At 40.9% G+C, this 23,220-nt stretch overlaps 1 protein-coding gene across 1 annotated transcript in view; it reads left to right on the forward strand.

The window, feature by feature from the left end:
• The window catches only part of WDR27 (WD repeat domain 27), a 184,157-nt gene that overhangs the window by 83,341 nt on the left and 77,596 nt on the right, over positions 1-23,220 (forward strand). The window contains exons 20-23 of the mRNA XM_074988667.1: positions 480-577; positions 1,795-1,916; positions 8,437-8,534; positions 12,297-12,399. Of these exons, the coding sequence (XP_074844768.1) occupies positions 480-577; positions 1,795-1,916; positions 8,437-8,534; positions 12,297-12,399 (421 nt within the window). The remainder of the gene's footprint in view (positions 1-479; positions 578-1,794; positions 1,917-8,436; positions 8,535-12,296; positions 12,400-23,220) is intronic.

A 23,220-nucleotide genomic window follows, 5' to 3' on the forward strand; every position in this document is an offset into this window, starting at 1 on the left:
ATCCATCCATCCATCCAAAATCCGATGTCTAATCCTTTGCGGGGTGACCCTCAAGGTAGAGTTTGTTTTTTCCTCACCCATTTCTTTCTCTTCTCCACTCCTCGAATGCAGCATTGTGAAATACATAACTATAACTGGTGGTTTTTCTACTTTTACAGACGTTATATTTGGAAGATTTACACTAATGCCTTTTGGATGAAGGCTAAATTTTTCTGATTTTAAGTTTATGGAGAAGTTAAAAAAAGTACCCATGCTACCCTCAGTCTTCCAGCTAAATTGGTGGTGGTGGGGGGGAGGGTTGTTTTGTTTTTGTTTGTTTGTTTGTTTGTTTCAGCAGAGCTGAACCTTTGTATTACTGTGGCTGTATGTGTGGTACTAAAAAGGGAATCTTGGCTTCAGGGTGTTTTCATTAGAAGTTTACTTTTGGCCACGGCTGATAAACTTTTTTTTGCCAAATAGTAATCTCATATCTTTTGCAGATACAAACAGAAGAGTATTTGCAGATCAGTACAGAAATTCCCCATGGCTTCTACAGTGGAGATTACCAGCCTTTCAGCAATAAATGATTTCTACTCTTGTATCCTGTATAATTGTTTTTGTTCAAAATTTTAGGCTAAATGGCATGAAAATATTCAAATTATAAAGTTGGAACAAGCTAGCTAGCGGCTTTTTATTCTGTATATTTTAGTGAAAGAGCTGTTGGCTTCATAGCATAATAGGCTATGTCTAAATTACTGAGAATTGTCGGCAATGGATATGCAAATTGCACAACACATTTGCGTATCTCCTCCTTACAATTCAGTCTGGAGAGGCTTTCTCGATGTTTGGCCCATCCAAATGGAGCCAAATGTTGGGAAAACACCTTGTGCCGACACCTCCCTTCTTCCTCATGGAACAAGGATGACCGGGTTATCGGCAGGGAGTTCCTGGAATGGCAGACTTTGGTCGGAAGGCCTCAGGGATCCCAACAGAAGCCTGCAATCTAGACATAGCTATATATTCTAAGGCACACGAGATTGCTGTGATAATCTAATCTGATCCCCTGTGTGACATGGAACTTCTCCAAAATAATTCTTAGACAACAACTTTTAGAAAAAATCAATCTTGCTTCAGGTATTGTCAGTGATAGACACCACCATGATTCCAAGTAAGTTATTTCTCTGGTCAATTGCTATTATGTATGTGGATTTAGGAGTACTTCACTTATAAATCTGATTTCTGGCACTGACCTTGGTTAAATCACTTTACTACTCTGTATCACCTTTCCCATCTGTAAAATGGCAATAAGAGTACTTCACTACCTCAATGGGATACTGTGAGAATTTTTTTGATGTTTTAAAAATATTTGGAGGGAACGTCTCTTCCCGCAAAATACTACATAAGGACTGTTATTATATATTCATAGATGGTGGAGTATGATATAGATTTTATTGGCATGAATTTGGGATGGCCATTTTATGTATGGTTTGGTAAAACCACAAATGAATCATCCTATTCTACATATGTATAGTGTTGTCTTTAAAAAAATCCATTTTCTTGCAGGCTGCTGGTATATTTTGCCTCTCTGCTAGTAATAATCTGGCTGTTGAAATAATTAAGGAGTTTGTTTCAGTTTAAATGTGTATATATTTCTGCCTATTTTTGCTCAACATGATGCATTCTGCTTGTGGAACTTGAGTAAACATTTATCAATTAATTCATAAAAATAGATGTTATTAAAAACGTAGCCAATGTTTCTGCTCTTGTTCCCATTAGATCTCTCTCTGTTTGAACTTTAACTTGTAGAGGTTACAGATATTATACTGACAGCTGGTAGCAACAGAGCATTAGAAGTTTTTGACCTCAATGTAGGCTGCAGTGCAGCAGTGATACCAGATGCTCATTCTAGAGCAGTCCACCAGATCTGTCAAAATAAGGTAGGTATTTACTTATGGTCAGAAAACACTAACACGGACAGTGAATAAGGACCATTCAGAAAATATTAGGTGATGGTTTAAAAAATTGTCCTCTTTCTTGTACACTATACCTTGCATACAATAAGATAAAAAAGGGTGAGATCATTACAGCCTTTCCTTGGCTTCACAGTGATGGAGTAAATCGCAGTAAGCTCCATGCCTGTCCCAGCTCAGGCTGTGACTGTGGCTATACTTAAAAATGGAAAAGCTGTGTGCTGCATGCCAGCGTTGTTATAGACTTAAGTGTAGACAAGGCCTTACTCCTCCCCAGAGCAAGAGGAGAAAAGAGCATTTTCAATTTCTGGTATGCTTGTGTAGCAGCATGACTGTGCTCCTCTCCTTACTTGGGGACATTGTAACATTTCAGTCCAGTCTAACATGAGATATCTACCACAACGCAACTCCAAAATACATTGTTGACATCACAGTCATTGGGTAGCTTTCTGTTATTCTTATTTGATTTTCTGGTTTAGTTGTGCAATGCCTTCTTCAGTGAAACATCTTAAAGTCCTCCAAATCTATTTATTTTAAAACAGTGCAAATGGGTTACACTTATACTGTGTTTTTATGAGACTCAGATACATTTTGTGATAAAGAGGGAATAACTTGAGTTAATAGTCTTTTGCTAAGGGCAGAGAAGATAGGTTTGAGTTTCCCATCATTTTCCAGATTACTCTTGCATTCTATGCTGCTCTGTGTCAAAGTAGTCAGAGAGTTGTAATGAAAGATACTTTCTACCTCCAGGGCTAAGTGTCCTTCCAATTTTTTGATGCCAACACAAGGCTGGATTGGGCTATGTACACATTACAGCTTAAGTTGGTAAAATTATGTCACTTGAGGCTGTGAATAAGGATCCTTTCGAGTGACTTAAATTACACTAACCGAAACAACAAGAAGTCGTGTGACAGCTTATAGGCTAACAGATATTTTGGAGCATAAGCTTTTGTGGGCAAAGACCCGCTTCATCAGATACATGAGTGTGGGATGGGGCTCAGGGGTTTCAGAGGAGGATATAAAGAGGGGGTCTCAGTAAAGGAGAGGGCCAGAGCTGACAAGCGCTATTCAGTCACAGTGGAAATGGCCTATTATCGGCAGTTAATGTGAAGTAGTGAACATCAAGAGGGGAAAAAACAAGACAGTTCATTGGGGGACGTATCCCATTGTCTGATGCTAATGTGGAGGTGCGAATATCAAGAGCAGAGAAACTACTTTTGTATGGGCCACCACTCCCAGTCTCTGTTAAATCCTTGATTGAGGATTGACTCCTTGATGGAGTCAAATTTGCAACTGAATTGTAGTTCAGAAATTTCTCTTTCCATTTTACTTTTGAAATTTTTTTTGTTATAGGACTGCTACTTTTAAATCTGTTAGTGAGTGTCCAGAGAGATTGAAGTGTTGTCCTACAGGTTTTTGTATGTTACCATTCCTGATGTCTGATTTATGTCCATTTATTCTTTTACGTAGATACTGTCCAGTTTGGCCAGTGTATGTTGCGGTGGGGTGTTGATGGCCCATGCGCTGACTTAAGCACCAGTACAGTTTAGGTGGGAGTTGGTGGATGGAGGCAAGGAAAGTGAGGGAAAAGAGCTTTGGAGGTGAAGGAAGCATTTAGTCTTCATCTTGTCTTCGCTGTCAGCCCAGCAGCCCTTTCTTGACCCTTGTGGACCACGCTGTCCATTACAAAAAATATTTTTTGTGATGTAATTTTTGTAATAGAAAGTAGTTATTGGACCACAAACGGAATCAGAAAGCCAATTTGGTTTATGGAGATTGAAGGAGGAAAAATAGACCTGAGAAATCATGGGAACTTGGAATAAAGAGAAAGGATGATGAATTTTTTTTTAAATTTGTATATGATACAAATAGCCAAATGTGGTAAAGAAGATGGTATGTTTCTTTTTCGCTACTGTCTCTCAGCCTTCTATGAAGTGCTTTCCCTAGTTGAAGATATTTTAAATTCCAATCCAATCAAGTCACATACTGATGATAATGTACACACTGGAGTAGATAATTGCTTTATTAGGCTCTGATTTCTTGTTTGCATTTATGCTTCAGTACAAGTTCCTATCAGAGAGCAATCCTGCACTCAGGAAAGTAGTGGGACCACAAGATCACCAAAGAAGGCTTTTTGGTTGTGTGCTCATGAACAAGGAAAAGATTGTGCAGAGATGGACGAGATATTGCACCAATCTATACGAAGCATAGCTGGACCCGAATGTCTCAGAAAGACTGATCGAAGAACTGAAAGAGATATCTCCACAAGCATAGAGAGTGAGACCAATATTTCGAAGGAGGAAGTAGAAATAGCTGTGAAACGAATAAAGAACAACAAGAGCCCTGGAAATGATGAGATCACCGGAGAGATGATTAAATATGGGGGAGAAAGTATGATTCAGGAAATATACTGACTAAGTAATATAGCATGGAAAGAAGGGAAGGCACCTAAGGAATGGACAAGATCCATGCTAGTGACAATACATAAGAAAGGAAGTGCATTGGAGTGCAAGAACTACAGAACAATTGCCCTAGCGAGTCATCTAGGCAAGGTGGTGATGATGATACTGACAGAGAGACTAAGATCGCAGATAGGAGAGCATATAGCAGACAAGCAAGTGGGGTTCAGGAAAGTTAGAAGTACCGTACAGCAGATATTGGAAATAAGGTTGATAGTGGAGAAAGATAGTTGATGAAAGAACAAGAACATCTACACTTGCTTCATTGATTTTCAGAAGGCATTCGACAGTCAAGACCAGATAATTACTTGGGCAGTGTTGAAGTTGTATGGAGTGGATAGCAGACTGATATGGTTTTTGAAGGATGTCAATGACAATGCGGAGGCATCGGTGAGAAGGTGTGGAGAGTTGGGAAGTTGGTTTCAAACAAATAGATGTATGAGACAAGAAGATCCGATATCGCCAAATATGTTTTTCACACACCTAGAGAGAACGATGGACAAGATCAAGGAAGAGGTAGAAGGGATATCTTTGCATGGGATAACAATTAACAGCTTAAGTTTCATGGATTACATAGTTATCATTGAGAAAGATGAAGAGAAGCTAGCAAGAATGGTTCAGGACAAACATGGCTCCTTCAAACAAATACTCCTGCGTGAAAGAAGACATGCTGTGTTTGAAAGAATACAAACTAGGAGATAGTACAGATAACTTACATCCTGAACACCTAGTTTGGACAAAAGTGAAACATCTGAGCATTGGGTTGGGTTTTTTTAGCCCTCTCCCCCTCAAAAAACAAGGTTCCTTCAAAAATAAATCCTGCTTTTGAAAGAACCGTTCTTCCTATTTTCTTGAAGGAAGAAGGGTTCTTTCGAAAATAGGGTTTGTTTTTTAAGGAACCCCATCTACATGGCTATTTTTGTTTTCAGAAAAGCCTCTTCCGGAGATGTCAACAGGTTAGAATATGCAAATGAAGCACAGGATTTGTAAATCAGTGTTTCATTTGCATTTTTGATCTCCCTTATTTGCATTTTGCTTCCGAAAGCAGAATGTAGTGTAGACATAGCCAAAGTGAGTTGAATAAACACATGAAAAATGCAGTTTGAAGTAATGTGCCCAAATGTAATATTGCCAGTAAACATATGTGGTCATTTTAATTACTGTTAAGTGCAGTGCTCAATACACAGTAGTCATGTCTCAGTTAGAAACTGTATTATACTGCTCACCCAATGCTCTGAGTATGACAAGATCTACAGCACAGTTTAATTCTGCATCCTTTTGAGACATCTTCAGCTGGGATTTTCAACACACAGTCAAGTGCTTTTGCTCAAAAACCCTTCTTACTGAAAAAATTTATATGGAAAAAAGATAATACGTTCTTGGCTAGGTTATTAATTTCCCTTACTCACAAAACGTGACTGGTGCTTCTTCACGAAATTACCTCTATAGAGCTTCCTGTTGGACTTGAGCACTCTTCTGTGCAGATCTAAGAGTGTTCGTTTGTAGACACAGTACATTTTGTTGGAGAACTCCAGTTATGGGTCGGTAAGCTAGCATTCTTTGATTAGACACTGGCCCCAGATTTAGTGTTTCCTTACAGAATTATTTTGTATGGTGTCTGTTTGAAAACACTTCACAAGGCTTACAGTTTGCCTTATAAGCAGCATATGCAGAATTTTACTCAGCAATGGTAGCAGCCCTACACATGATGGCATTTACACAAATGGCTGAACATCATAATTTTGTTTCAGGGACATTGGATTATTTGAGGGTAGAGAAAAGTATGGGAAAAGTAGGAGTTAAATTTAAAGGCAGACTGTGCTAACAAGACATAGAGTGGTTATTAAATAGGGTTAGAGAAGGGCTTGTCTGATTTTTTCCGTTGTCTTGTACATTGTGAAATCACTTACCTCTGTGTAAAGTAAGTGTGAATTGGGTGTAACACACTACCCAATGGCCACATAATATGCAAGGCAATGGAAAAAATAAGTCTCATGTGCTTGCCCCTAATTACAGACAGGAAGGAGAGCTTGGCCTTCCATCAGTTGCCCAGATTCAGAAGTGGAAAGAAGGTCGCATTAAAAATAGTGCAACTCAATGAGTTCAGTGAATGATCTAGAGAATAGTAAGAGATGAGACTGAAGCACAAGAGAGACAAGATTCTTAAAAGGCCCTTGGAGACTAGGGGGAAGATTTTTTCAATGTGTACAGAAATGGACAAAAAGCTGGTGAAGGTATGAGAATTGGGTTGTGGGTCAGGGTAGAATTAAAGTTTCCTGTTTCCACTTATAGCTGATGTATTTTTGGGAATACCACAGTTTGGAGACAAGAAATAATAATGGTACAACACCAAACACAGCATTATTGGCTTCATACTCTAGTTGACTTGCATGATGGGGTGAAATCAACAGCATTGTTCATGTTGGAGGCTCCTGTGAAGGAGGAGATAGGCTATGCTCAGTTTTAGGAAAGTGGCACAAGAAAGAAAAGGCAAGGAGGCTATGCAGCTTATCAAGTGAATTCTAGCTGCCCTATTTAACCTTGCTATTTGGGGCATTCATTTTATATTTCTAGAGTTGAGTTATTACTAACCCTGTTTGGAGGTCACTTTTATGGCAGTATCCATTGACTGAATATTGGAGTATTTCCCAATTGTACACTAGCTCTTGCAAATAACAGACGACTCCTGGCAGCTGAATACTGATTGCGGGAAATGACCTTGAAATTTCTGTTGTATGCAGCCAATTCAAGAACTCAAAATGGGTGGGGGAAGGGAGGGAGACTGGTTTATTTTTAGTTCCCTGGCAACAGAAGATTTGTTGCTAGCAACATTAAAAAAAAAAGACCAAGGTTTGTCAACTTGGATGTAGACTGGATTTAATTAAAGACATAAAGCCAAATACAGCCCTGGTGTAAATGAGTGAAACTTTTATTGAAGGCAATGGAAATTGGCCCATTTTTTGGTATTGTCTTATCCCTGTATTATGGGGTTTAATTCTGTAGATGGGATTACACCTGACACTTTATTTTTTACTTCTATTTCTTTTTTTGCATATAAATTCCGTTTATAACCCCAAACAAACACCCTATCGGAGTTGAAGGTTCCTAAATATTCCTTGCTTGTTTTTGTTGATATAAAAACATATATAGACATTTTATGGCTGTTACACTTTATGTGGATTATACTTCAGTGTACAACATCATTAACTTCTAACACGTCACTTTGTATAACTAACTCATATAGAGTGTTTCTCTGAGACAAAATACAAAATATTCAGCCCAAGGGCTTGGCAACATCATCATTTCTTGTGGAAGGGAGAAGGGAGTTTTATGGTGCGCTGACCCCTATTATATATAAAGTCTTTCTGGAAGGTGGAAAATATGGGGTAAACCTCTCCATAAGTCAGTGTGAGATGCAAGAACATTCCTGTTCTCACTGCCAGCTGCTGGTATGCTGATCTTATGTTCCGTAAGTCTTAGCAAGGTAGTTGGAGAGTCAAGAGGTGTTCTCTAATGAATACTCAGTGGAGTGTTCCACAATTTCTAGCATGAGCTGTTGAGAAGGTATTCTAAGCTTCTTTATTAAATTTCCTTTGCTCGGTGTATCAGTTCCTACTAGTCAAAGTAGTTGTTTTTATTGTTTTTGTTTCCTTATTAAGAGCTGTTGGTCAGGCTGCAACCTGTCTCTGTGTCTGAAGACCCTGGAAGGAGAGTAGTGTGGATTTGCTTTCAATAGATACTTCCACCTGCAAACAGTTTTTAAAGTTAGGGAAGGGGTACCTTACAGAAGAGGTTTTGAGAAAGGGTGTCTTGAAGGTTCATATTCTGAAGAACCTGAACGGTAAGGTGTGTGGCAAATTCTTGTGAAGTCCATTAAGTCTCATGACATCCTTACGAACTGAACTCTGCTGTGTTGCAAAGCCCCAGTTTTATATTTCAGCTTTACATAGGTAATGTTGATGTTGATTTTAACTGAATCTCTAAACACCTCAAGTGCTGCCATCTGACAGAAAGTTCTGATGTTACAGGGATCAGCTTTTAGCACTCAGCCTCTTGAAGCGTACAATATTTTCATGACTACAGCCACTGGCGATGGCATCAAACTGTGGGATTTGAGAACACTGAGGTAAGGCCAGATTATTTACATTGCAACTAAAACGTCACGTATGATCCCTATTCAAAGTCTTCATACTTTCTTAAACAAGTAAGTTATAATTAGATAATATCTGTACTATGTTTTGAACAAATAAGACAAATGGTAACTATTACGTGAAGAAAATGGCTAGCTAGCAGTAGCTACAGTAAACTCATAAGTGTTTTGTGTCAGGGACGTTAGAGTAAGACTTGCAATCTTGTCTTTTTTTCTTCTTTTCTTTTAAAGGAAAATCTCGGATTATTTGTGTAGAGATATTAGTTGTTTGCACAAAATAAATGAGATAAATCTGAAGAAGTGGGTCTGTCACACGAAAGCTCATCGCTGAATAAATCATTTTGGCAGTCTTTAAAGTGCTACATTTCTCCTGTTTTGTTTTGTTGGAGTACAGACTAACACGGCCACCTCTCTGTTACTACAGAAAATAAGAGTTAGGTTTAGCTCTTGGTTGTCCAGGGAAAGCTCACTAAATTGGAAGCCATTAAAAAATCAATGTTTGTCAACTATTGCCACATAATTTATCTTAGATGTCACTTTTAAATATAAAATATCATATAGTGCTATGGCAAAGTTTCCAAAATATTTTATCAGGCTAATTGTTGTAACAGAGCCACTGTATGATCTGGTGAATTAAAATAGGAAAGTACTTTTGTGTAATTGAATTATTGTAGTAAATCATGTATATACAGCCATAAACATACATGGTGCTTTCCAAAACTAGATTTCACCTCCGCCAAAATACAAACCAGCATAATAAAAGATCTTGCCCCATTTCCCTCCCACCCAAAAAACCCTCAAACCCAAACCATTTTTTTTTTTAAAAAAAGGAGGGACAGCTGTTAGGAAAGGGAAGATTTGGGGAGATGTTGAGGAGGGTAAGGTTTGAAATATTTCTAAAAGAAGTGGGTTTTAGAGACCTGAGTTGAAGGAGTAGGGAGGAATGTTAGCTTTAAGTGATATTCCTGGGTTCCATGTTTGTTTTTATTAAATGTAATGTTTTATGGTTTGTCTATTGATTTTTTAAGGAATACTTGATGTGCTTTCAATTATTGTCACTTTTTATGATTTGTAAAAATCTGTTAAGCCCATAGAAGGGCATGTATGTTATTGCCAAAATATGGCACCTTATTACCCACACCAATGTAAAAAAGTAATAAAACTGGAGACTTCTGTGGTTGGAAACTATTATGTTGCTATGTTTTTGTAATCAGCTGGTCTAACTACTATTCTAGGAGAGCAATAACTGAGTTGAGAGCTTTTCACAGATCACTTACCTGCCTTTTTCTTACAAAAATATTAATATAAGTGAAGCTGATGAATGGTAAAGTAGTTAAAAGTAAAAGCTGGGTAATCAATTAAATGCATGTGTCCTGCGGGGAAGGGAATAATTTATGTTCTTGATTCTTGTTTAGTTTGGCAGGGTCATTATATTAAAATGCCCATTGAGTTCAGATGGCTGAATTAAAAAAAATTAAAGCAGGTCCTTAGTGGCCCATATTTAAAGTACCCATCTGTAAATATGAGATATAATGCTCACTGACAGTGTCTGCTGTACTGAAGTTTGGAAAAAATGTTGTAAACTCAGCTTTTCACTAGGCTGTAACTTTCTAAAAAGTTCTCTTATCCAAATGAAAAATTCTGTCCTATTTCTACCCACAAGTGGACCTTTTTGGAAAATTTGACTTTTTTAGCCCTTTTTAGTACACATAAGGAATCAGACACTTTACTGTCTGCTTTCTACCTATTCCAGTAGGTGTTTTTCACATATAGACTTAGTTTAGAATGTTCTGATTTATCATGGAAAACATCTTCATTAACGTGTAGGGCCATTGAATAGTTATGCAATTTTTTGTGTTTATGTTCCTGAGGCTCATAATACATACAACCACATAGATCTCAAAGGGATCTTGCAGTTCAAGTAAATTCTGTTCATGTGAGAATGAATTGCAGGATAAGCCGTCAATTGCAGAGTTCATGTATATGTGAACCTAAGTGTGGAGGTTTCCATGGTAAGAGTCAGCTGTCACCTGGTGATGGTTAGCCAGTGAATTAGACATTTTTTTCTACTTTTAGGATGAGGTATTTGGTGCAGAGCTAGGCTGCTTTTTAACACCAGCAAGGCAAATGAAATGCAAAAGTTAGCAGTGTGAAGACTTACAAATCATGCCATCGAAACCCAGGAATTAAGAGACTTATGCTTTCTGCTCCTGTACCTTGTCCACATTGAAAGTCACCAAGCACTGCAATACCGTAACATGTTCAGTTCTGTTATCTCTTTACCTCTGAACGCTTAAAAGCATTAGCATTGCCTAGAGACCAGAAGTCCTCAAATGTAAAGAGTTGCACTGTTTTCTGAGGTCAGTAGCCACATTTTATGAATTCCTGCTAACCTGGCAAAGATTTAATACAGATGGAATGAGGCAGAAGTGGATCATGGAACTGTCAGTAAATATCTTGCCCCTGCCCCCCCGCCCCGCAGTCTAATAGAGTAATAAAAGAAGTTAAGAAAGTGACCTTGGACCTCCAATTACTTGAAAAAAAAAGTCACCTTTAGGGTGCAGTGGTCATGCCAAAGACCTTACAAAAATTTAACTTCTAGTGATAAATACTGGAGTTGTGGAGGAAGGGGTAAAGAAGCCAAACTTGCGCATAGTTTTGGTTATGTCTGTTGCTTCAAGCTTCTGTGATGGTACTAAACCCGAATTAACATGATTCTGGAGACTTTAATTTACCCTAAAGCTGATATCTGCACATTGGATTTTATACACAGCGAGTGTAGACTGTCAAGATACCACAGGGGATGGTACCTAGAGATTTACCAGTTGTGAGGTGCTACACTGGAATAGTAAATCTCTTAGGCATGAAAGCTGCTGTAATGGACAGCAGACATAACTGCAATAAACTATCTTGAGGCACAGAGTTTCTTGGAGCTCCAGTCAACCTGTGGACACAAGAAGGTCCCTTTGAACTACCATGACCACACTGGGACACTGTAATAGAATAGAAAGCAAGACAATTACAATTCTCTGTATTGAAGCCAAATAAACTTAAATGCTGTTGCAGGAGTTCAGTAATTAGAGCAAAATAAACATTCAAGTAGAAGTATATCCTAATTCATACAAACTTCGGCTGTTCCAGCACCTTTATCTTAAAAAGGCAGCACTCTGTTTTCTGTTCTGATTGCTTTTCCTGTGTCCTCATAGGCAGACCTAGCAGAAAAAAGATCAAAGCTTCCACTGTTCTTGAAGCTTGCTGCTAGGGAGTACTTAGTGAGAAAACACCTGCTAGGCCAGTCCTGACTTGCTTGACTACATGAAGCTGGGCCTTTTATGTGTCTTAACATTAGTGGAGAATTTAAGCACCAGGTTTCAGAGTCAAATTTCTCTCCTAGTCTGTGACCAGAGTATTGCTGCTTGGGTTACAGGAATGTTTATCTCTATCACAGAAAATGAAAATCTCACTGTGGAAAAAATTATAGTTGATCAACCTCCTTTATAACTTTAAATCCTAGCTTCCAGTGTTTCAAGCTTATTTTAGTAGATTATTTCATTCTTTTAAAATCAGTTACTAAAATGCTCCTGCAAAAATAATACTGAAGATCTAATTTCTAGTACTGTGTCAGTAACCAGGCAGATGTTGACCTGAATTTAGCAGAACTTCACAGAAGTAAATGATTGTAACTATGAAACTACGTTTTAGCCAGAATTAATTAGGTTTATTTTAATTCCTCTGAAGGTGTGAGCGTCGTTTTGAAGGACATATTAACCGTTGCCACCCATGTGGAATAGCTGTCACTCCCTGTGGGCAATTCATTGCTTGTGGATCAGAAGATAAATGTGTGCGTAATTGTATTTTATGGCTTTTTTTTTTTCATTTCAAACTGCTGCTCCTACTATGTGCACCGAAAGCATCCTTTCATACATTCTTCTGGAGCCTTAATGAGAGCAGAAAAATCAAGATCTTGTGCGCTTTCTTTGAATAGCGAGGATCATATTTCACATTCATGAGACTCTGGGCTTTCCCTCATAATGTTGGCCAATTTTTTTTCTCCTTTTTGCTGTTATGCAATATGTTGTGTGCCTATGGCCTGCATTTCGATTTGGTTGAACATATTGTATGCATTGAGCACTGTTCCTGTATCCACACACACTTTGAACTTTAGAGATAAACTTTTTATTTACCTTTGAAAAATAGATGTTTTGGATTGTAAACCTTTGCCTTTTAACGCCATAAAGATGTATGCTTTACATCTGACAAATGGCACCTTTTCTTCCGGTGCAGAGAAAAGAGAAAATAGTTCACATTTCAGCGTTTCCAAGAAAATGCAACAGATTCAGAATTCAGAAGAGTTTTGAAGGCTAATTTACTGCATTTCATGCCGTATGTGACTGCCCACAAGCAGTGGATGATGGCACATGGTACCAGTTATGGTGGCATTTCCTGTGATATGTACATATGACCAGCAAACACTGTGTAGAAAGTACAGAGTTATTTTGGGTAGACTTCCAAACTGCCTTCAGGTGTTGCTGACTTTTATTAATGGGTTGGTGTTGAATCAGTAACGTAAAAAAAAGAAAAGAAAAGAAAAGACATTTAACTGTTCTTAGATCCTGTTGGAAATGAATCCCAATGGTACAACTTCAATTTGGGAGTGTTTTCTTTTAAAGGTTTCTCTCTTTTCATTGGCTAGTGACATCAGACTCTCCTGCCACCTGTCATTACTTCTGTTAAATGTCCATTTGTCATAGCTGTTGCAGACACTTTCAAATAAAGGCAGAATATAATTTGTACATGTATTCAAATAATGTAAATTTTGGTAGGCTTTGCATTTCTTTGCACAATTTTGACTCTACCCTATATATTTGATAGTAGCCTTTGCATCATTTCTTCACTGATTCACTAGAAGGTTGTTAGTTTCTGGGTTGTGATATGTACTTTGGGTACACTGTACAATATGTAATCAGGTTTCTAGTGAACATAAAACTCTTCAAAGCATTTTGGTAGGAAATCTGTTTTACTTTCATTGATCCTCTTTACAGTTAACTCCTTACGGTTATATGAGTAGGATTTTCAGGCATTGAACTCAAATTCTGAAACACAGGTAAGTGCAGTAGCAGATTGTTGTTGAAACCCTGGCTCCTAATAGCATATGCAGGCAGGCATCTGGGCAGGCTGTAATAATTAAGGCTTGGTTGATATTTGTGTTCTCTGAGTGCTGGTAATCTGCTTTTCAAAATTTACTTTGGGGAAAGACATTTTCAGAAGAGAGGGTTTTTCCTAGAAGATGAAATATAATTTAATTTGAAGTTTCAACTGTATGCTTGTGATTTCTATATATGTAAATAATTCGTTGAGACTAATAACTAAGGCCCATAATAGGTAGTACAAAAATACATGTGATCAGATTGTAAGCCCTGTTCTGTTCTTTTTGTGCCTCATGTTCTGTTGGGACACTGCTGATATGGGAGAGTTCCCTGTAGGTGTGGAGCCAGCTGAGTTGTTCTTTATCCTCAGGTAATAGGGCAGAATCATTTGTGGGTAGTAAAAGTTAATAGAGTAGGATGCATTATTCATCCCAGGTACCTCAGCTAACATGTATGGGACTCTGCCAACTAGTACATTTCAATGCAGCCCCTGGGCTACTTTGCACATTGGTCTGGACAGAGAATAATGAGCTCAGTGTTGACCTTGCTGTCCTTCAGCTGGTATTCCTTTCCCTGTGGGTCTGCTTTCTTTATAGGCTAATTGCTAAGAAGTCTTGAGGATGTCCAGAGCCATGAATATAATTTTAGAGTGGCAATCTCCAACCTTTGTATGCCTAAGATCACTTTGTGTATTTAAGGGCAAACCAAGATCCATCCTTCCCCTTTCCCGAGGCCTTGCCCCTTCTGTGCAGCTCCGCTATGCTCGTCCTTCTGCAGTAACACTCACTTTTACTGTAGGTTGGGGTTCAGGAGGGGTTTGCTGGCTGATACAACAGGAGGGAATTGGTATGCAGGAGCAGGTGTGGGTTGCTGGCTTGGAGAGGGAGTTCAGGGTTGGAGCGGGGGTATGGAATTCTGGCCCTGAGAGGGGTATCAGGAGTAGGACAGGTGCTTGTGGCACAGGAGGGGGTTCAGAGTGGAGGAGGAAGTAAAGGTGCTGGTGTTGGGATCAGGGTTAGGGCAGGGGATTCAGGATGTAGGAGAGAGTGTGGGTGCTGGCTTTATGAGGGGGTTCCCTCTAATCTTTTCCTTTCATGTGCAGAATGCATTTGTATGTGCACCAGGACTAGAAACAAATTATGTAGCTGTGGGCGCTCTGTTAATTAGCTGGTAGCATTTGACTCTCTCCTGAGTGGCTGCACAGGTGCACAGCTTACAGGGAATGCAACTCAGTTGCTGGGGCTTGTAATGCAGAAGGGAGTATGAGAGGCAGGGGTGGGTATGGGATGCTGGCTGTGGATGGAGGCTCGAGCCTGGGGCAGGGAGCTGAGATACAAGGGGAGGAGTGGCTATGTGTGCTGGGTCTTGGAGTACAAGAGGAGATCCAGGGTGCTGGCTCTCAAAGGAGGCTCATGGCTGGGGGTGCAGGAAGGGTTCTGGGGTACTGGCTATGGGAGGGAGTGGTGGTTGTCATGTGGCCTCCTGCCAGGCAGCACTTACTGCAGACGGTTCATGGTTGGTGGCACAGTGAGGCTCCAGCAGGCTCCCTTTTTTCCCCATCCCCACATCATTACTGTCAGAGTCCAATGCACCCCGTGGGCCTGCAGGTGAAGGGCGGGGGGCACATCAGTCTGCACACTGTCCTGCTCTGTCAGAATCACCCCATCAGCTCCCATTGTCCACAGTTCCCCATTCCCGGCCAATGGGAGATTGGGAGGCAGTGCTTCCAGGCAGGAGCAGTGCTCTAAAACTCCTTCTCCCCACTTCCTGTCCGCACACATGGGCCATGGGGCTGTGCTGGCCACTCCTGGAAATGGCTGGTTGTGTGGGGCTGGGGCAGACAAGGAGCTGGCTGATCACGATTGACTGGGATACTCTCCATGTTCGACTAATCAATCACAATTAACCGCCTGGTGACCACTGTACATATAAGACGACTTGTTGCAACTGAATATCAGGGGGTGCCTATTGGCCATGTGACCATCTCCTATCACGTGACTCCTCCCCCCAGCACCTCGACATTATCTTCCTTTTTCACTACCAGTGAAGCAAACCAGCAGTCATGGAGCACCTGAAAGACTAACAAATAATTTAGTCTTAAAGTGCTCCATGACTGCTGGTTTGTTTTAATGGAAAACACACTAACACCACTGATGAAGTATGCTAAACCTGTTTCTTGCTAAGAACTCCCCACAGCGCCTGTTTGTTTTGAACAAGAGCTTTTTCCTTTTGATTTACCCAGCAGAGCTATTACTAGGATTTCAGTGCAGTGGCAAGTAAGCTTTTCATGCAGGAGGTCCAGTGAGGGGGTGCAGGGCTCTGCTACATGGCAGTGGCCTGTCAGTAGTTTTGCTCTATGTTTTCAGACAGCAGCTGATAGTGAGGACAGGATCATCTCCCACACAAAAGCTTCCACAGGGTAAAAAATAAAAGTTCCCCTAAACAGATACCTGTAGCATCCTGGTCCTGAAGGTAGTCAGAATCACGTCCAGTGCTTATAAGAAAGAGCATGCTGAACCAGAAATGCTAATGTCAAAGGAGCCTTTTTACATATGGCCATCAGTTATTTTTGTTGATTTTTGTAAATAAATAAATGAATGTAATAATTTATTTCAGACCAATACAATGGATCATTGGAAATCTCTAAATGGAAAACAATAGTATGAGTGATCTGAAAGAAGAGCTCCGTTGAGCTTTTCCCTTGAGTAATCGAGTAATCCCTTGATTTACATGAAGGTTGTGCCTCCACGTAAATCAAATTTCATGTAAATTGTGGGGTAGTTGGGGTGATCCCTGGAATTCCCCTGAATGGGGGAGTGGGCAGCTGGAACCTCTGCAGAGCTCTGCTGCTCCCTGGCTTCTCCCAGCTGGGGGAAGCTGGGGAGCAGCAACGCTCCTCTGCCATTCCAGATGCCCACATCCTCTGACTGGGAGAAGCTGCATGGCCGTCGGGTCCAGCTGCCGGCTTCCCCCTGCTGGGGGAAGTGTGTGGGGACAGCCATGTAGCCCCAGGCTTCTCCGAGCTGGGGGCCACACAGCTGCTTGTGGTGTGGTTTCTCCCAGCTGAGAAAAACTGTGTCACAAGTAGCTGTGAGCTGCCAGGCTCTCCCAGCTGGGGGAGCTGGAGGGTGGCGGGGAGTGTGGGGGGGCACTGTTTCGATTTGCACTTAACTCGCGTTAATGAGAGTTAAGCATAAATCGAAATGGCGCTTCTCGAGGGTTTACTGTATGTGTATCTGTTTTGTTGAACCGTGCACAAAAATATTTCCAGAAACATTTGAGGCCCAAAGATCACAGTCTAAAAGAAGAAGGCTGAAGTATATAGGAAACAACTATTTTTAGGGACAAATTTTGAATGCCTGTGTCCTGGTTTCATTTTCCTACACTATATTTAATGAGGTTTTCATTAGCTGACTGGCTTAGTTATAAAAAAAAGTCATTACTTTTGGTTTTTTTTCTTTGAATACCTTGAAGACATATGAGTAAATTCCAAGGCTGTAGAAATAAAGTGGAGAATGTAAACATAAAAATGTAGGTCTTTAAGTATATTTAGACTGAGCTTTGCCAGGTCTCTGTGAATTTTGGAGTTTCAGGGGCACAGTTTGACCTTCCTTCCTGAAATGCCATTTGCTAGTGTTGTACCTTTGTGCCCGCATGTGGTCTCAGACTCCAGTGGGACCTAGCCTGATTACAGAGGTTTACACTGACTGTGTAGAAGGATTGGAGCTTATTTTAGCACGAATGGTTTCAACTTCAGTGACCATTACAATTATGTACATACTGTGTAAAGAGTTCTTTTTGCTTTTTGCTTTTTCATTGTCTGTTTCACTGTGATAAAAGATGGCCTGTGGCAGGGGTCAGCAGCCTTTCCAAGGCAGAGTGCCAAAATTGGATCTTTTGAACTTAACATATGGTCTAAGCACCAGTGATACTTTTTAAAGTCACTAATAGTCTTACTTGCATCAGCTTCATAAATTAATACATTAAGATAACAGAGATTTACCATTGAGGCAGTTGGGAGAATTAGCTGGTCTTTTGTTAACCCATGGGAGGCATGGCTCTGAGCAGGCTCCCAGCTGTATGGGGGAAGAAGGGCAGGGCTGAGCTCCCACCTCATGTGCCAATGAAAATCAGCTTTCATGCCTCTCTTGGAACCCGTATTGGGGTTTGCTGACCCTTGGCCTATGGTAGTGTATTTTTAAATGAGTTCCAAGCAGACAATCAAATTTTAGGTGTCCCGGTGTTGAGGGTGAAAAACTGGAGAGGTTATGGAGCCTGTTCTACCCACCCCAATGATCATGAACAGGAGGAAGGCACAGTATAGCTGCCCACATACCCTTGCCTAGTACCACCATCAGCGCACAACATTCCCCAGGGAGGGAATTTATGAAGGACACTGATGTAAATATATTTATTCCAACCCCTTGCCCTTCAGCTTGTGGTTGGAGGGCTGTGGTAGTGAGAGTGCAATTAACAGTGGAGCCGTTATCCCTGTCTTTGGTCTCCAGGGGCATAGTGCTGTGCTGGTCAGTTTTCTGGCTCCTGTCAGAGGTGGCAGCCTGATTCTCAGCTGCTCCCCACCCCCCCGCAACAGTAGCTGGGAAACGGACCAGGCTCTGGGCTGCACACCACTCACAGGAGACAAGAAACTGACCAGCGGTGCTTCACTGTCAGTGTCCTGGCTCCCCTGAGTTACACAAAAGTTGACTTACACGGGGGTGCCTAGGAATGCATCCTCCATATAAGTCGGGGGTCTATGTACCGTGTGTTGAGTGGGACTGTACCATTGAAAGGGTCTCTTACTCCTTTTGTCAAGCATAGAGTACAGGGATTGACTGGAGAGTGATCTGTGGTCAGTTCGGCAATGTGGGCACAGATCTAGGAGGTGGGGACTACAGCATATCAAGCACTGGTGCATTGACCTTCACTCTATTGATCTCGGCCATAGTGCATATGTGGCCTGAGGTTGTCATTTTAATTGCCGCATCAGCTACTTCATGATGACAGCATATGAATGTCAATTGAAGAGTCAGAACAGTTGTGAATATCACAGTGTAGGTTGGATCCCTACCTCTAAAATGTTTAGACTGAAAAACAAAGGCGTGGGTTCATCAAAAGCATTCTATGCAGGTTTTATTTTTCTCTCTCTTAACAAAATAATTGCAGCGAGATGATAGTTTTGTGGCAATAGCACTGCATTGAAACATGAAATTTGAGCTATTTTCTGGGCTCTGCCAGAGATTTCTTGTGTCATGTTGCACAAGTTAGTTGTACTTTCCCAGATGAGGGGGACATCTTTTTTTCTGGTGATCCCATAGATAAGCCACACCAAAATGCAAGTCTACAGAGCCTACATCCTCAGCACCCTCCTTTGCGGCAGCAAGTCTTGGACCCTGTACACCCGCCAGGAAAAGAGGCTGAACATCTTCCACTTGCACTGCCTCAGGCACATCCTTGGAATATCATGGAAGGACAGAGTGTCCAACACCGCCGTCCTTGAGCAAGCTGGAATGCCAACCGTGCACACCCTCCTCAGGCAGCAGCGGCTCCGCTGGCTTGACCACATCCACAGGATGAATGATGGAAGGATCCCAAAAGACATCCTGTATGGCGAGCTAGCCTCTGGCAAAGACCTCCTGGATGCCCCCAATTGCACTACAAAGATGTTTGCAAGAGGGACCTCAGGGAGGTAGACATCGAGCCGGACAGCTGGGAGGAGCTGGCAGACGATCGCAGCAGATGGAGGCAGGAACTACACAGGGGCCTTTAGAAGGGTCAGATGAGGATCAGACAGCTAGCAGAGGAGAAGCGAGCCCACAGAAAGCTCAGTAAGGACCTGCCAGACACCCATTACACATGCAACAGATGCAGCAAGGACTGTCACTCTCGTGTGGGCCTTCACAGTCACAGTGGACTCTGCAAATGACGATTCCAAATGGAACTATGAAGGGCGCGATCCATAGTCTATGTAGACCGAAGAATGCTACTACTACTACATAGATAAGTCTAGGCACTACCACTGACCCATATCAGCTGATTCAGGCTAAGGGGTTGCTTAACTGCACTGTAGATATTTGGACTCAGAGTGAAGTCCACTTTCTAGGATTCTGCAAGATGGGAGGGTCCCAGAGCTCAGGCTGCAGCCAGAGCCCAAAGGTCTAACTTCAATTAAATGGTCCTTCAGCATGAGCGTGGTCTAACTGCTGTGGAGACATAGCCTCAGAGCTCTGGTTTGTGAGCTAACAGAGCACAAAGCAAAGGTTAACTGACAAGCTTTAGGTAATTCTAAACATGTAGGTGTAAAGTGAATATAACTAATTTTTTAGCGAAGGAATTTTTCTTAGAGAGAAAGGGCCCAGTTTTCAAATGGGCACAAAGTGAATATCAGATCAACACTTACACATGTTAAATGGTTTTGCACATAACTACCTATTTTATACCAAACTGTAGAATTTGGACACTGTTTAATTGCCCACATTTAAAAATAAAGCTTGTGTTTGTAGGATTTGTATTAAAAAAGCAAAACAAAACAAAACAAAACCTGTTAGACATATGTACCTTAAAAAGCTGTGTCATCGGTTGTAAAGTCGTATTCAGCTCCACTGCTAGGTATCACCTATATTTCTAGTAATAGATTGCATTGTAGTCTCAGTGGGAAGAGCAGATCTTGATTTCATAGCTTTCCTAAGGCAAATTCTTTTCTCTGTGTTAGATTTAAAAGTGTAAGATGACTCTATCTGTTGTTAAGTGTTATAGGCTTCCTAGTAGTGAGTCCACTTCAGAATACAGAACAGGAAATAGAATTACTGTATTTCTGCCATTTTAGATTAGGGGAAAAGAGAGAATCTCAGCAGTAGCCAGGAAAGAAACATTTGCAGGAAACAAAATTTAAAATTTCCTATGTCTTAGCCTAACCACACTGTCCTGCAGGAGAGAGTCAGTGGAGGTGAGGAGTTTTCCAAGAAGAAAACATTAAAGTGTTAGTTCTGTGTTTTGCCAAGCTTAGGAAATATTATAAAAGTAAAACATTTATACTTTTAAAACCACTGCCTGGCTATAGTAGTGATTGGTGCAATATGATTAGCACAGGCAGACAAATAAAATGTATGTTAGAAGCCTCATAAGGGGCTGTTGACTGCTAACTAAAGTAAGGGAAGAAAATGAATTGCATGGTTCTGAAAAAGGAGGAAATTTGAATAACTTTAGCTATGAATGTAAGCTCTGCTGCTCACTTTAAGTTCACTGTGGTTTTAGAGGTGTTTGTCATTTGGATGGTGGTCTTTAATTATAAAGGCTGTTAATTATTTTTAAAAAATTTTCCTATTGTCGTTGTACTGACTGAGCTCAAGCACATATTAAGGTCCCTTTCTAAGATTTATTAGTTTAGCGAATAATGCAAAGACGGGCTCTGCAGTAAACACCTCCAAAACTGTAAGGGCATGCTTTAAAATCCTGCTTTATTTACACTCAGAGGGGTAATGGTGTTAAGTGGGTCTTACCCATGAAAGCTCATTACCCAGTAAATACATTTGTAGTCTTTAAGGTGCTACAGGACCGCTTGTTTTATTTAGTCAGTGCCCTGGTGACATGTCTGGTTAAATTGATACTTCCTTGCTGCATCAAAATGTGGACATAGATATAGGAGGCGGGGACTACGGCATCTGACGGTTTGCTTATAGATACTGAGGAAGTTTGTTTTATTATACACGAAGATGGCTGTGACTCCTATGATTAAGGTAGCTGAAAACTTTCAGCTGTAACCCCTGTAAGGGTCTGGAACCTGGAGTTGTGGGAGCCAGAGCAACTGATGCCTTCAGGTCACCAGTAGGAGCCAAGCATAAAGCAGCACACAGTGCTTACTGCAAGGGTAGGCGCTGCAGGAAGTATCACCTAAAGAGACCAGAGTGATGGAACCAGAGGCCTACCTGATTCGGCCACATCGATAATTAAAACGAGGAAACTACCCCAAGGAGCCCTCGGAGCCACAGTGTAGATGCTGGCTTGTTGCAGACCTTGTCTTTTGCCACATCTTACTCCTGACTTCAACCCTGGCTCAGCTTCACCTTGGTACCTGTTTCCTGATTTGGGCTGGTAATCGGTCTCAATGCCCGCCTTTGACCCCAGCCCAGGGGACACTGCTGGTTTGGCTGCCTTCTTGCTGGCCTTTGAGCTGCTTTTTGGTTGCTGGTAACTGTGTCAAACATTAAGCACTTGGGTTGAAATTTGTTGTCTACCGCAGGCTGATTTCTTTTTCTATTTTTAAAGTTTGAGCCAAAGAGGTTCACCTGTTTCTGAGAACGGATTTTCTTCTAAATCTCATTCTTTTGTTAATATTGGGAAAAAAAATCCTGTTGAGCCAGTTTGAGAAGCTCCTGCACCTCCATTCTTAGTAGCAGACTTTACACTTAGATTTGAAATTTGAGGGCAAGACTGCACTTGGTAAGTAAGAAGGTAGGTCTACGCAGCAAAGTTTTTTCAAAATAACTAACCTAGTGTCTACACAGTGCAACCTCCTAGTGGCCGCCTTATTTTGAAATAAGAAACCTCATTCTACAAGCAATAGTGCCTATTTCAAAAGTACCTAGTTCAAAATAGGTGCTGTTAAGACAGGGCATAAAACCTAGTTTGGAATTAGCCTTAGGCCATGGCTGAAAGGAATAGGGAATAAGGGAGTTTCAAAGTCTGGGGTTTATTTTGAAGTGCTCGGGTCTACACGGCTAGTTTGCGTTTCAAAAGCAGCACTTTTGAAATGTGACTGGATGCCATTATGCTAATGAGGTGCTGAATGTTGATATCAGCACCTCATTAAACAGTTCTGATTCCATTCATTTACATGCCCCTTCTGAAAGGGAGGATAGCGTAGCCACAGGCATAGTGTGTCCAATGGCTCTGTTTCAAAACAGGCTCTGTGTGTGAAGATGCTTTATTTCAAAATAGTTAAGTGCTATTTCAAAATGCACTTTGTGTGTAGTAGCATTACTTTGAAATGATTATTAGCTCTTCCTGAATACCTTATTTCAGAATAAGGCTGCTGTAGACATACCCAGCGTTATGCCAGTTACTATCATGTGAAAATCTACCATACTCCTAGCTTCAGGAAACTGCTGTTTGGTAGAGGCTTGCCATTAATTTTTTTTCAAGGACTCAGTGCCACTAGTGGGAGATAGGATTTTTCCTGCAGTTACTGCTTATGCTGTGACATTGGGCATCAAAGGTTGACAAACAAAGTTTGTCTTGTGCTGTCAGGGAGGAGAGGAGAAAGCAGCTTAATTCAAAGGGGTGTTATTCCTGAATAAGCTATTCCAGAAGAGGTATTCTGGAATAGCATATTCCAAAATAGCGCAGCTACACACAGGGGCTACGTCTACACATACCCCTCCCTCTCGGAAGGGGCATGTAAATGAAGCAGGTCGAAAATGCTAATGAGGCACTGATATAAATATTCAGGGACTCATTTGCATAATGATGACCACCCGAGCATTGAACCTGCTGCTTTCAAATTGCAAACTATCTAT

This window comes from Carettochelys insculpta, chromosome 3 (assembly GCF_033958435.1).
Source record: "Carettochelys insculpta isolate YL-2023 chromosome 3, ASM3395843v1, whole genome shotgun sequence".
Classification (NCBI taxonomy): domain Eukaryota; kingdom Metazoa; phylum Chordata; order Testudines; family Carettochelyidae; genus Carettochelys; species Carettochelys insculpta.